The 14,093-nt window shown below is 36.9% G+C and overlaps 1 protein-coding gene across 1 annotated transcript; it reads left to right on the top strand.

Annotated features, from left to right (window-relative positions):
* The first annotated feature begins 11,297 nt into the window (after nucleotides 1-11,297).
* Nucleotides 11,298-12,227, top strand: LOC112865253 (olfactory receptor 4P4-like). Its single transcript, XM_025928291.1, has one exon. The coding sequence runs from the start codon at nucleotides 11,298-11,300 to the stop codon at nucleotides 12,225-12,227; it is 930 nt and encodes a 309-aa protein (XP_025784076.1).
* The last annotated feature ends 1,866 nt before the right edge of the window (nucleotides 12,228-14,093 follow it).

Below are 14,093 nucleotides of genomic sequence, written 5' to 3'. Positions count from 1 at the left end.
GTCCTCTGGGGAGTTACAGCAACTTTTCCCAATCCCATCTGCCTTAAAATTTCATAGGCAGGGACAAAGGGACAGGTGGTAATTTACGTTTCCATTATAGTGTTTATTACATCATATATGTTCAGAATGTGGAAAGACAGAATGAGAAAATTAATAGATCTTCTCCCTTTCCAGTAAAGCTCAATTAGTTGAATGACTTCAAGACTGTGCATTTGGGGGGGCGCCTGGGTGGCTCAGTCAGTTAAGCGTTCCACTTCAGCTCTGGTCATGATCTCATGGTTTGTGAGTTTGAGCCCTGCATCAGGCTCTGTACTGACAGCTCAGAGCCTGGAGCTGCTTCAGATTCTGTGTCTCCCTCTCTCTCTGTCCCTCCCCCACACACGCTCTGTCTCATTCACTCTCTCTCTCTCTCTCTCTGTCTCCCTCTCTCTCTCTCTCTCTCTCTCTCAAAAATAAATAAATATTTAAAAAACTAAAAAAAAAGAGAAAAGACTGCATTTTTGGGGGCAGCCGGGTGGGTGGCTCAGTCAGTTGAGCCTCAGACTCTTGATTTCGGCTCAGGTCATGCTCTCACAGTTCATGAGTCTGTGCCCGGAGTTGGGCTCTGCTTGCAATTCTCTCTCTTTCCCTCTCTCTCCTTCTCTGTCTCTCTGCCCCTCCACTGCTCATGCTCTCTCTCTCTCTCTTAAAATAAACACATAAAACTAAAAAAAGGAGACTGAATTTGGGAGAAACTGCACATATCAGCTTGTCTTGATATATAGACAGGAGAGATGAATTAAATTTCCATCCTAATGGACAAAAATGGAGCCAATTGAAAAAAAAATTTAAATAAATCTTCCATTTGCGTAGTTCTTGCATGTATCTTTTTTCCATTTAAGGTGAGAAATGAAATAATAACAATAAAACACAGTTATTTGTGATATTAAAAGATTTACTACCATGGTCCATGAATAGAACACATTATTTGTAGGTATTGAGAAAAGCAAATTTAGGAGAAAGATTTCTCAAGAGAATTAGAAAAAAAAATTGGAAGAACATATTTTTGTACTATCAATAAGATACAAATAATTAAAATCTTTCTGGAAAAAATAGACATTCATAAGAAGGTGGGTAACACTGTAGTATTATCAAGGGAATTTTTTTGAAAACATGAACTATATTTGAAAACAAAATGCAATAGAATTTCAAAAAAATAATGTCAATAGTAATACAAAATGAAAGGGAAGGATAGGGAGAGAAAATGATAAGAAATGCAAATTGTAGCAAATGTATATGTGAGAAGAATTCTATAAATTACAATTTTGACAAATTACTAATAAAAAATGAGTCTTGGGGTGCCTGGGTGGCTAGGTCAGTTGAGCGCCTGACTTCGGGTCAGGTCATGCTCTCACAGTTCATGGGTTCGAGCCCTACATCGGGCTTTGTGCTGACAGCTCAGAGACTGGAGCCTGCCTCAGATTCTATGTCTCCCTCTCTCTCTGCCTCTTCCCTGCTCACACACTCTCTCTCTGTCTCTCAAAAATAAATATATGTTAAAAAAAACTAAAAAAACAATGAGTCTTGTGCTTGTTTAGACGACATCACTTACTACCAAGTATTAGGAGAGAGTGTAACAATGTCTACAGGTTTTGAGAGAAAAAGATTGAGAGGGAGGGATAAGCCTTATTCTGTGTCCTACTGTCTTTCATTTGTGCAAAAAATAAAAAGACACCTGCATATCAATTGGGTTTCATAATTTTACTAACCACATATTCTTTTCGATCAAATATTTTACTTTATTGATAAGTTTCAGAACACCATAAGGGATAAGTCAATATAAAAACCTTAAAGGGAAATCAGAATATAAATAATTGGCATATTTTGCCTTCATCCTCACGGGCTACATTTAATAGCACTTAGGACAAGGAGTCTTCACACTTTGAAATGCATGGCAGTCTACCAAGTTTTTTATGGCATGACTCTGGTCAAATCAACAAACATCTATGCATCATCCGTTCTTCATTTATAATATAAAACTGATAAGGAAAGTCATTAATGTCACTTAAATATGAAATTACGAATTGAAATTGCATTTGAGAAATAGATTAGTGGTTAAGATACATGGAACAGTTTTAATTAAGACTTTAAACATCTACAACAGAAGTCATATAACTATTTCCATCTTTTTACTCAATGGATGTGTCTTTCTTTTTTTTAACGTTCGTTTTTGAGAGACAGAGAGAGACAAAGTATGAGTCGGGGAGAGGCAGAGAGAGAGAGGGAGACACAGAATCTGAAACAGGCTCCAGGCTCCAAGCTGTCAGCACAGAGCCAGATGTGGGGCTCGAACTCGTGGATGGTGAGATCATGACCTAAGCTGAAGTTGAACACCTAACCAACTGAGCCACCCAGGCGCCCCTCAATGGCTATGTCTTGATGCAGATTTCTTCTTCCGTTTCGTGAGGAAAGGAACCCACCAAGAAGATAACATGTTATTTAGAGAAACATAATTTATAATGAATTCTCCAAATGGCTAAAATTGAGGTTTAACTATACAAGATAGGCAGCTAGCAAATGCTTGTTTAATTAACCTTCAGAGTTGCCCAGATTCTATCCAAGCTTTACCTATTCAAAATGTGTTCTGTGGATAAACCCAGCTAGACTATGTGCTAATACATCACAACAGCCTTTATTGAAAGCATATTCTTGTCCCTCCTGTGATTTATGAGTTAATATTAGCTCATTCATCATTTTTAAGTCACAGACTACTTATGTTACATTGGCCCCTCAAATTCTACTATAACTATTAAGATTCTGTAGTGAAATCAATCCCCAAAGCGCTTTTGATTCCCATTTTCACTGACAATGTGAGCAAGAAAAAAGGTATTATTATTTAACTATATTTCTCATTGATATCAATATACAACATTTTTATTAAATGCATTGTATCACCAAAGAAACTGAAATTTTCTACTAAGGTATTTTCCATTAAGAATTTCATGCACAGAGGAAAATGTTATAACATTGATTAATAAAGTTAAATAAGAAATTCATGATAAGAAGATATAAAACTCATAGGATGTTCAAATATGTAAAAACAAAAGGCAAAAAGCCAAGATTGAAAGCCATATTAAAATATTCCAAAAAGTTGAATGTAAGTTATTATTGTTGGAAGAAGAAGTAGAGAGACTGGTTTTATTTGGTCTTTATGCCTAATTCAAGAATTAGTGATGCTATGATGCCTGAAAGAGTGGTTTGAAAAAATGTATATGTGTACACATATGATATATATTGATAGTGTTTTTATCTGGCTAGACGGATACTAAATGTACTTTTTTGAATTGCTATTTTCTAAAAAGCCAGTACAGCAAGACACATGTGGATATTTTCATCCTGGAGGATGGTGAGTCCATAGGAACAAATGTCCTTTTTTGATGAGGAAGTAAAGCTAGAAAGATTCAGGGGTAGGGGTTGCAAAACAGAGCCTGGATATGGCTGCCTGGTGGGGAAACTGGAAGCCCAGAGGGGATCTGATGGAAGTTCTGGGCTGAGAACAGGAATAACTGTGAAAACATGACCTAGACTGGAGAAATATCTTTAAACAAAATGTCAGAATGTCTTAAATCAGGTTTCAATGGTCAAAGGTAGAAATTTCAGTTATGAGAAGAATCAGTTCTGAGAATGTAACCACAGAACAGTGAGTACAGTTAAGAATATGGTTTTGTATACTTGAAAGCTGCTGAGTGTAGATCCTGAACATTCTTACCACACACACACACACACACACACACACACACACACACACACACAGTGGTCAACTATGTGAAATGAGGTAATAATGTCTTGATAATAATTCCACAATATATATGTGTATGAAATAATCACAGTGTATGCTTTATGTTTGTCAATGATTCCTCAATAAAGTTAAAAAAAACAGGTTTCCTTAGGAGGATGAGGAATAGACTGGACCAAAATGAAATACCTAGACTTGTTTTCAAGTTAATTCTTTGAGGGCAAACCCAAATTCGCACTTTGCCTTGGGTAGCTTCAGTGCTTTGGATATGGTTTTAGGGTTGTCTTGTTATGTATTTTTCCCATAGAAATAAAAGATACAAAGAAGAGAGAGAGAGAGAGAGAGAGACAGAGAGAGAGAGAGAGAGACAGAGAGAGAGAGAGAGAGGTGGGGGCCAGGGTTGGGGAAAAGAACTGTAAAAGAAATATCCCTGTAATCTCCATATGAACCAAAGAGTAGAACAATGACATCATCTCCAGAGTCAACCATATATGCCTTCCTGTCCTCACTCTCTCCCCTGCCCCCAGAATTACCTATTCTCTTGACTTTTATCTGCATCTCCTTGCCTGGCAACCTTAGGCAAAGTATTTATCTTAGCTGTTACAGAGATTTTTTCATGGGTAAAATAAGAACACAGGGTCCTCGTGAAAATTAAACAAGAGTACTTAGGACATGATACACGGCAAACCCGCAGTGTGAATTTGCATTATTGATTCTGCTCACACACCACATTGGAAGTCAGCTCAATCTTTATATACAGACAGAGAAAAAGGAGGAAAGACAGATGTGCAGGAATGATAGAAGGACTTGGGAAACAATGAAAACATGTTCAAATGCAGCTTTTGTTTTTCAAATTATTATTTTTTAATTTTCTAAACCAAAACTAATACAAAATAATACTAAGCCTTATTAGTTTACAAGTTTTCCAGAAATTTACCTATACTCTTGGAAATGAACTAAAACTCATTGTAATTCTCGTAGAGAATACAATAGGACAATTTTTGAGGACAGATGAAGACCATTAGCCACCGTGAGGGCCAGGGCTGTCCTTTACTCCTGTCCCTTTGCAGAGATTAGAGAAAGGATAGGCCCTTGAAGAAAAAAATCCCTCAAGTTTGTTTTCATGACACAGTTCCTCAGGTGCGGAGAATTCAGTCATTGGGGCCCAGGAGGAATTTCTAATGACAGATTCCTAAGTCACACGCAATGTTAATTGTGGCTTGCATGCTGTTTATAATCCAGATCATGTGTATCCTCACTGCACTTGGTCTGATAACTCAGATCTAAAGGAAATCTACATGGTGGACTTATGATTTGGGGAAGGTAAATCCAAACTCCTCAGATAGAAGTCAGTGCGGTAGAATAAAAGAAATGTAGTTTTATAATGCATAGTCTATTAAGTATTATTCATGTGAGCTTGGACATCTCTAGGAGTAATTTAGAGGATGAAAATATAGACCGTGATTTGATCCCTGTGGATATAAAAAATACGCCGTTTGATTCAGACTGTCACTGAGAACATATGACTTCTCGTCGTTTGTGTGAATGTTGCTTGAGTGATTGGCGTCAGTTGTCTCTGAAATGATACAAGGTTTTTGTTTTTTTGTTTGTTTGTTTGTTTGTTTGTTTTCTGAGAATGGCTAACGAGTTATGCTGAGTGAAATGTGAATTCAAGAAGCTGAAATGAAATAGCAGAGGAGAATGACTAGAATTTCAGGGAGGAAAGAGAAAACACTGAAAGGAAGAAATACGGACGGATCCACAGCAAAGTGGAGGAACGTGTGTGGTGAATTACTTCTCCTCCCTTCCCGTTTTTTGCCTGAATGTGTGCTATCAGCTAAATTTACTTATAGCTAACAGACTGACTGTCATTTAAAGTTAAATACAGGCATCTTCTCTGAATTTTATAGCCTAATTTGTTTTGAGCTTGGGGCAGCGATAAATTCAAAGAGCTGCCCATTGAGAGTGTAATATGACATTCGAAAGAGACAGGCAGACAGTGAAAGGGAAATGACGCTTAGGTGGATAGCAAATTTCAAATGAAAAAAATAAAAGGACTCTTAGAACTCTCGCTGGAAAGTTGATAAAGTATTGATCTAGAAGAAACGGATTCACAGGTCACCAAGGAAAATGATAAAACTCAAATTCAGAGGACAAGTACACTCCCTCCAGTAACCACTATTATGATAACTGATTTCTCCTTTCTCCTTTAACAACAACAACAAATATCCCCAAGCGTTATGTTAACTGAATACCCTCCTCAGGTCACTGAAAAATCAAATGAAAGTATCTCAAAACTTGAGTCTCTGTTTACCTTACCTCTGTTTATTTTTCTTGCCTGCCCTTATTGACTGCAATAACTGTAATGACAATAATTTCAATTATTTTAGACCATTTGAAATCATTGCCATTATTTCTTTTAATCACTTACAAACATTTACTGATTATTGGTTAAATAATGGTAGCCTGTATTTGACAAGAGACAGAACAAAGATAAAATAGTTAGAAATATTTATTGAGTCCCTACCATCTATTGGGTGACTTACCCATTTTATCCAATTAATTCTCACAACAGTGTTGGGAGGTAAACGTACTCACCAGCGATGGACTCATCCATTGGCAGTATGATGGTCTGAGGAAAAACAGTACATGCCAAAGATCATACAGATTAGATGGCTAAAATTCAAAATTAAATTTGTGCAAGCACTTCTTAACTATTTCAAGGCAGAATATAAAACAGTCTCCCCATCCTTCAGGAATTTAGGATTACAAAAAACAAGAACGTATAGGGTTTATTTTGGCATAGGGCAAAAATGGAAATATTGGGGTCAGTGAGACAATCTTCAAAGTAATTACGATATCAAATATTTATTGAGTAAACACTAAGTACTAGTAACTGTGGTAACTACGTAACATTTTGCTAAGTGCATTGCAAAGTGAGATATATATTATTTCAGATATTGACTGTATACTATTTGCGTGTATGGTCTTGGGCTAATTATTTAATTTCTCTATGAGTCAGCTTCCTTTTTAATAATAAAATCAGTTTGTTAGTGATATTTCCTTGTGAGAATTATTGTGAGGGTTTAAAACTTTATGGTAGGCACATGGGAATGCTCAAATTGGAAGGTAATATAAGAACTATTAGACTTACTGATAGCATAGTAAAATAACGGAATGGGTCCATGGGCTCGTTCATGGCAGTCAGAATATAAACCCAAGCAAGTTCACCTCATTATGTTCAAGGTTTCCCCGAACTTTAACAAGAGCAGACAGCCCAAGGTTGCAAAATCTTAACCAAAATGCAAAATCTTAACCAAAACAGATAAATTATCAAGACTGGATTTATCCTTTTTAGGATGGGGACCCTGAGTACAAATGCCTAAAGGGAGGGAAGAGCTATAGCAGAGAATAAATTACAGTCTCTTTTTTTCTAACCACTGCTCTTACAAAGGGACTATTTGTGGCTATCATCACTCCTCATGTATGAGAGCATCACAAGATTCAGTGCATTTTATTCACTTACGTGAGCATAATGTTCTTCCTCTTGATAATTGGGCTACATATGCAGGAGAGAGGAACAGAGGGAGTTTATGGTTTCGTTTGAGTATTTTCTGTATGGTATAGACTTAGAGACTTTGGCTTCATTCATCATCTCTTTGGCCATCTGCATACCAAAATTATAATAGTTGAAAGGGTTTAAGGACCATGATTTTGGAGGTTATTTGGTTTTGCACGAAATAATAAGAGAAAGGGAGTTTTAAACATTACATTTCTTCTGTTGCTTTGATTCTATACCCTTTATGTATGAACTCAGATTCTAGATTCAGAAAACTCTGGTTTCAAATTCTGTTTTGCTAAATACTAGTTGGATATTCTATGTATACTTGATCAGGAAAGCTTCAACTAATTTCTATCTCCGAAAGGTGTCATTACTCTTGTATGTGTGTCAAACTGCGCTTACTACCATATTCATTTAGATGGTGTTTTTTTCAAAGTTCTCATTCATCTATTTTTAAATTTGAAATTCAGAACTTTCTGATTTATTTAGGGAACAAATAATTTGTCTACATTTTAGACAGTTGAAAGTATTGAGGGGAATGAAGTTCAGAGTTCACACTTAAAATTGATAACTGAATCAAAAGTAGAAACTAGTGGGACACCTGGGTGGCTCAGTCGGTTGAACTACCGACTTTTGATTTCAGCTCAGGTTATAATGTCATGGTTCATGGGATCGAGCCCCATGTTGGGCTCTGTGGTGAGCATGGAACCTCCTTGGGATTCTCTCTCTCTCTCTCTCTCTCTCTTTCTGCCTTTCTCCTGTTCATGCACACTCTCCCCCTCTCTCAAAATAAATAAATAAACATTAAAAGAGAGACTAGAGATCTTCTTGCACTCTAAAATTGAGAAGCTAGAAATATAGGTGGTAATTTATACTTGGTGAACCACACAAGTTTGGGAACATTGAAATGAAAGAAAAGGAAGGGAAAGTAAGTGCTTCCTATGGACCCAAGAATAAAGAAAAATGGAAATTGAACCATATATTTAGCAATATTGTTTGGTTAGAAGGTTAGGCCTAATTTAGTTAGCTGGAAAATTGATTTTGTATCGAGTGAAAACAGATTGATTGATTTTGCCTGCATAATCCAACAACTAGTTTCTACAGAGAATTAATTTCATGTTTGAAGCAAAATTTTCTTGCGTAGTTTTGGCAGAGGGGAAGAAGAAAAACAATTCAGGTGGTTATTCATTTCTATGTACATGATTAAAATGATGGTTTTATTTATGTTCATTCAAATGAACAAGCAATTACTTTAAGAATTGTCTGAACCTATATTTTAAATGTTATTTTTAAGATTGTATATTTGTTCACATGTAAGAAGACATTACAATGGCATCATTGGAGTCATGAAAACTTACTTTTCAATGGTTCTTTCTAAGCTCTTTTTTTTTTCTTAAAGTTTATTTATTTTGAGAGGGAGAAAGCATGCATGCAAGTGGGGGAGGGACAGGGAGAGAGAGGGAGAGAGAGAATCCCAAGTGGGCTCTGCACTGTCAGCCCAGAGTCCAATGTGGGGCTTGAACTCATGAACCAGGAGATCATGAACTGACCCCAAATCCAACGCTTACCCAACTGAGCCATGCAGGCACCCCTCTGTAAGCTAACTGCAAATCTTAAAATTGTACCAAGGAAATAAATTCATTTGTTTTAAGGCCCTTTTGTAAATGAATGTTGTAATTGGTGGGTGGCAAAGTTAACTTAATCTCTTTAAAAGAGAGTGATGGGAGAATTTAAAAATTAATTGAGAAATTGTCGCTACAAGATTAGAGCAGAAGATATATCACAAAATGTAAAGAAAGATGATAAGTATTAGAGATGCATTTTGAGGTCAAAATTTATACACAAAACAATTGGATCATGTGGTTACCATTCTATTTCTTTTTTTCTTTTTTAAAGTTTATTTATTTATTTACTTATTTACTTGTTTGGAGAGCATGAGCCAGGGATGAGGGAGAGAGAGAATCCCAAGCAGACTCAGTGCTGACAGCCTGTTCATGGGCTTGATCCCACAAACTGTGAGCTCATGACCTGAGCCAAAATCAAGAATCAGACTCAGCCACCCAGGCACCCCTGTCATTTTTTCATTATTCCAGAGGCCCCAAGTAAGTTAGCAGAAAGTATGGCCAACCCCAACTAACTTGCATGCCTTTTCACATATCAAATCTTGTAGGTTTAGCATAATTGCTGAATGATAAAGAGATTGAGATTGAACCGACCCTTATTCCTTCTATGTATTTTCTATATACTTTGTTAAAAACCTTTTTTTAAAAGATTTTATTTTTTTTTTAAATAATTTCTATGCCTAAGATGGAGCTTGAACTCACAACCCCAAGAGCAAGAGTCCCATGCTTTACTGACTGAGCCAGCCAGGCACCTCCGTATTTTCTATATACTTTTAATTAAAATCACTCCTATTTATTTATTTTTTAATTTTTTTAATGTTTATTTATTTCTGAGGCAGAGAGAGACAGACAGAGCATGAGTGCGGGAGGGACAGAGAGAGAGGGAGACACAGAATCAGAAGCAGGCTCCAGGCTCTTAGCTGTCAGCACAGAGCCTGACGTGGGGCTTGAACTCAGGGAGTGTGAGATCATGACCTGAGCCGAAGTCGGTTGCTCAACCGAGTGAGCCACCCACGCGCCCCCAAATCACTCCTATTTAAAACAAAATGATTTGGTTAGTACAGGTCTCAAAGTTATTTTACCATTCTAAATAATCCACTTTCTACATGGGAGTAATATTTATTGGACTTAATTATTGACAACTTTACTGATTTGGTAACACTAGCACTAATATAATAAAATCAGCAATGAAAACTCCTACGCTTAATAAAGCAAGAGCCATTTTTTGATTGTTTGAGTTAGTTTCTCCACCATTTTGTGGCAAAGTTCAGGCAGATTTACTTATTTTGCAAGTGAGACACTTCAAGTTGAAAAAAAAAAGTTGGTAGGTATCTAAATTCACAGACTCGTATAATTAGTAATGGAGCCTGGGTCTGAACCGTTTGTTTTCCATATAAGCACTTCCCAAAAGTATTTTCTTTGAGTTATGTGGCAACAAGATTCTTTGGCAAAGGGCATCCATGAGACGAGTATGGGAAAGAAATTCGTACTATAATTCAAACCACTGTGAAGAAAATGACTTGCAAATTATGATACACTGAGTCAAGAGCAAAACCATCAAGGTGAAACTGACTTCTGCTTTTCTTTTCAGTTTTAACTTTGTTTCATTCTGTGGTTCATTTAAGTATGTGATTTTTATTGACGTGTCTATGGAAATAAATGTACTTTTGATATAAAAGACTGTCATCTTACTGTCACGAATCACTAAGACAAAGCTAAACAAGCCATCAAAAAAAGTATTCAAACCAATTCAGGGGCCTCCTGCCAAGAATTGTTTGTCTTTCACTTTGTAAAAGTATACGTATCATATGTGAATCATTAGTTTTATTTTCTATCTCATTCTGAGGCTATTTGGGGGAAGCATATATTCTACTAGTGACCACTGTCAAGCTTCACATTGACTTCTATATCATTTAACAAAAACTTTGATGACTTATACTTGCATCTTTGACAAATCTGAGTTTGTCAGGGACCCAGAGATATGTCCTTTACAAAGACTTAGCTGTATAGTCCTTTAGAATTGGAAAACATTTGGCGACTACTAAGAATTTTTACACTTCTTTTTAAAAAAATTTACTGATTAACTGCATTAATTTTTATTAATGTCAAGATTGAACCTAATGTCCCGAAAGACTGACCTATGGAAATCATCAGGAGATTAATTGGGAAAAAAATATTACATATTAGATTTTATTTTCCCAAACGCTGGGATCATATCCATTAAATACACCTTCATGATATTAGTGCCATCATCTATGTTCTCCATGCACGTTTCTGACACTGACTTGTGTGTTATGTCTTCCCAGGGGGCTGTTATGCATTCTTACTGCACTGGATCATGGGAAATAGAAACAACGTCACCGTGTTTATTCTCTTGGGACTCTCACAAAACAAGAACGTTGAAATCCTCTGCTTTATATTATTTTCATTTTGCTACGTCGCCATTTGGATGGGCAATCTGCTCATAATGATTTCCATCACATGCAGTCCACTCATTAACCAACCTATGTATTTCTTCCTTAATTGTCTCTCACTTTCTGACCTTAGCTACACATCAACAGTGACACCCAAACTTCTGATTGATTTGCTGGCAGAGAGGAAGACTATTTCCTACAGTAACTGCATGACACAGCTCTTTATCCTCCACTTTCTCGGAGGCATCGAGATCTTCATCCTCACGGGGATGGCCTATGACCGCTACGTGGCCATCTGCAGGCCCCTGCACTACACGGTCATCATGAGCAGACAGAGGTGCAACACAATCATCACAGCCTGCTGCACGGGGGCATTTCTACACTCTGCCAGCCAGTTCCTTCTCACCATCTTCTTACCCTTCTGTGGCCCCAATGAGATAGATCACTACTTCTGTGACGTGTATCCTCTCCTGAAACTGGCCTGCACTGACACGTACAGAATTGGCGTCTTGGTAATTGTCGATTCAGGTCTGATTGCCTTACTGGCTTTTGTGATTTTGATGGCGTCCTATTTTCTGATTCTGTACACCATCAGGGCTTACCCTGCAGAGAGCCGCGCCAAAGCTCTGTCCACCTGTAGTTCCCATGTCACAGTTGTGATTCTGTTCTTTGCGCCTGTCCTCTTCATTTATATTCGACCAGCCACGACACTTCCAGAAGACAAAGTGTTTGCTCTCTTCTACACCATCATTGCCCCCATGTTCAACCCTCTGATCTACACGCTGAGAAACATGGAGATGAAGGATGCCATGAAGAAAATTTGGTTTCGTCATTTGTTCTTGGAAGGGAAGTAACTTCTACGCAGAGCATTCTAGAATTTCACGTTAGAGCTCCATCCTGACCCTAGAATTAATAAGAAATGACATACAGAGAGTGTATAGTGATTGCAAAGCCAGCCTCAGGTTGGAGCTCAGAAACTTTAGCATTTTCAAGACTTCTCCTGATTGGACAATTTTATTATTTTTTAAGATGTTTTTTCTTTTTTTTAATTTATGTATTATTGGTATACAGTATCCTATTCATTTCAGGTGTACATCACAGTGATTCAACGTTTTTATACATTTTGAAATGATCCCCAGAGTAAGTCTAATTACCATCTGTCACCATACGAAATGAATACAATATTATTGATGATTGGACACTTCTCATTTATGTTTTTCAATTCATTCTTCCTCCATTCTCCTCGAATACCTGTCCCAAGTTCTCCTTAATATGATAGTTTATTGTGAACGTGTAACGAAGCCTTTTCTTCCCTCCTCTGGACTTCCACTGTCACTAAAGTGTACTCCTATTGACAGAAACTGATAAGTCTCTTGGTACATAAGAAATATAGGTAGATTTTACTCCTGGCATCTCAGAGGAGAGCATATAAAAGTAGGTTTTTGAGCCGAGGGAAATAGGTACATGAGCTGTACAGTATTCATAAACACTCTTTTGTATGGTATTTGAACTTTATGAAAGGAGCTTATATTTATATTTTCAATGAACAAGATGCTGCTGCTAAGGTAGTCTCACTCTCTTCCTTCCAAAAAAGAAACAGAGCATCCTCAGCATTCTGGATGAAGTTAATTCCAATTTAGTTTCCTTTCTAGGTCAGGTTATAATCCTTCCTAGAAAATCTGTAACACTAAGAACAGATTGTAAAATTACTCAATACATTGCTACATTGCTTCAACTGTCACGAGATAACTCACGATAACTGGTAATGAGATTTTAGTTAACTTTTATGACTTTATTTCTTGTCCTTTCTATTCATTCTTTCCCTTAATTTCAGGTTGACCTTTATTATTGGGGTTCTTTGTGTACTAATGTGAACCAAATCATCATTCCTGATATTCTGTGTCTTTAATGAACTTGTCATTTTTCTTTTTCTTTTTTTAAATTAATTTTTACTATTAGCTATGGAACTTTTAAGAGATGCCCTGTGTTCCAGATATTGGTCATCCATGCACCATTGTGTCAAACAAACAAATCTGACCTTATCATCAATACCAATCGTGCCAGCCCCTTTTTGTCTTTTGGTTTCGTAGAGGCAGGAGGAGCCCAAAATGTCCAAGTGACAACTTCACTTTCCACTTCAATAAAATAATTGGTGTGTTCCCTGATGAAAGCATAACCTCTATAGGTAAAACCTATAAACCTGCTGAGCTGAAAAATGCTGGCACAGGGAGCAAACAAATTCTATAATGATTTTAGTATAATAATAAAGGAGGTTCTTGCATACACATTCTTTTATTCCATAAAATTCTATAACTGTTTTTATCGTGACTATGGATTAAATAAAATCATATATTGGTTAACACATCCTTAAATATAGAACTCCAGCTTTTCAGCGTGCTGTTTCTGAATTGACACTGTTCAGTAAGCCACTTACTCACTGCTTCTGATCAGTTACTTAAGAGAAATGGGTTATGAATTGTTTGCTAGGGCTACCATAGCAAAATGCCACAGACTGTGTGACTTAAACAAAAACATATTTTTGGGCAGTTCTGGAGTCTGGAAGTCCAAGATCAAAGTGCTGGCAGGTGTAGTATCTCCAAAGATCTGTGTCCTTGGCTTGTAGATGACTGCCTTCTCTGTGTGTCCTCACATGGTCTTCTTTCTGTGCACAGATATTCCTGGTACTTTTTCTGGGTGTCCAAATTTTCTCTTATAAGGAT

Source organism: Puma concolor, chromosome D1, assembly GCF_028749965.1.
Source record: "Puma concolor isolate L17-30 chromosome D1, mPumCon1.1.hap2, whole genome shotgun sequence".
NCBI classification, from domain to species: Eukaryota; Metazoa; Chordata; class Mammalia; order Carnivora; family Felidae; genus Puma; species Puma concolor.
This window is presented reverse-complemented; position numbering and strand designations above follow the sequence as displayed.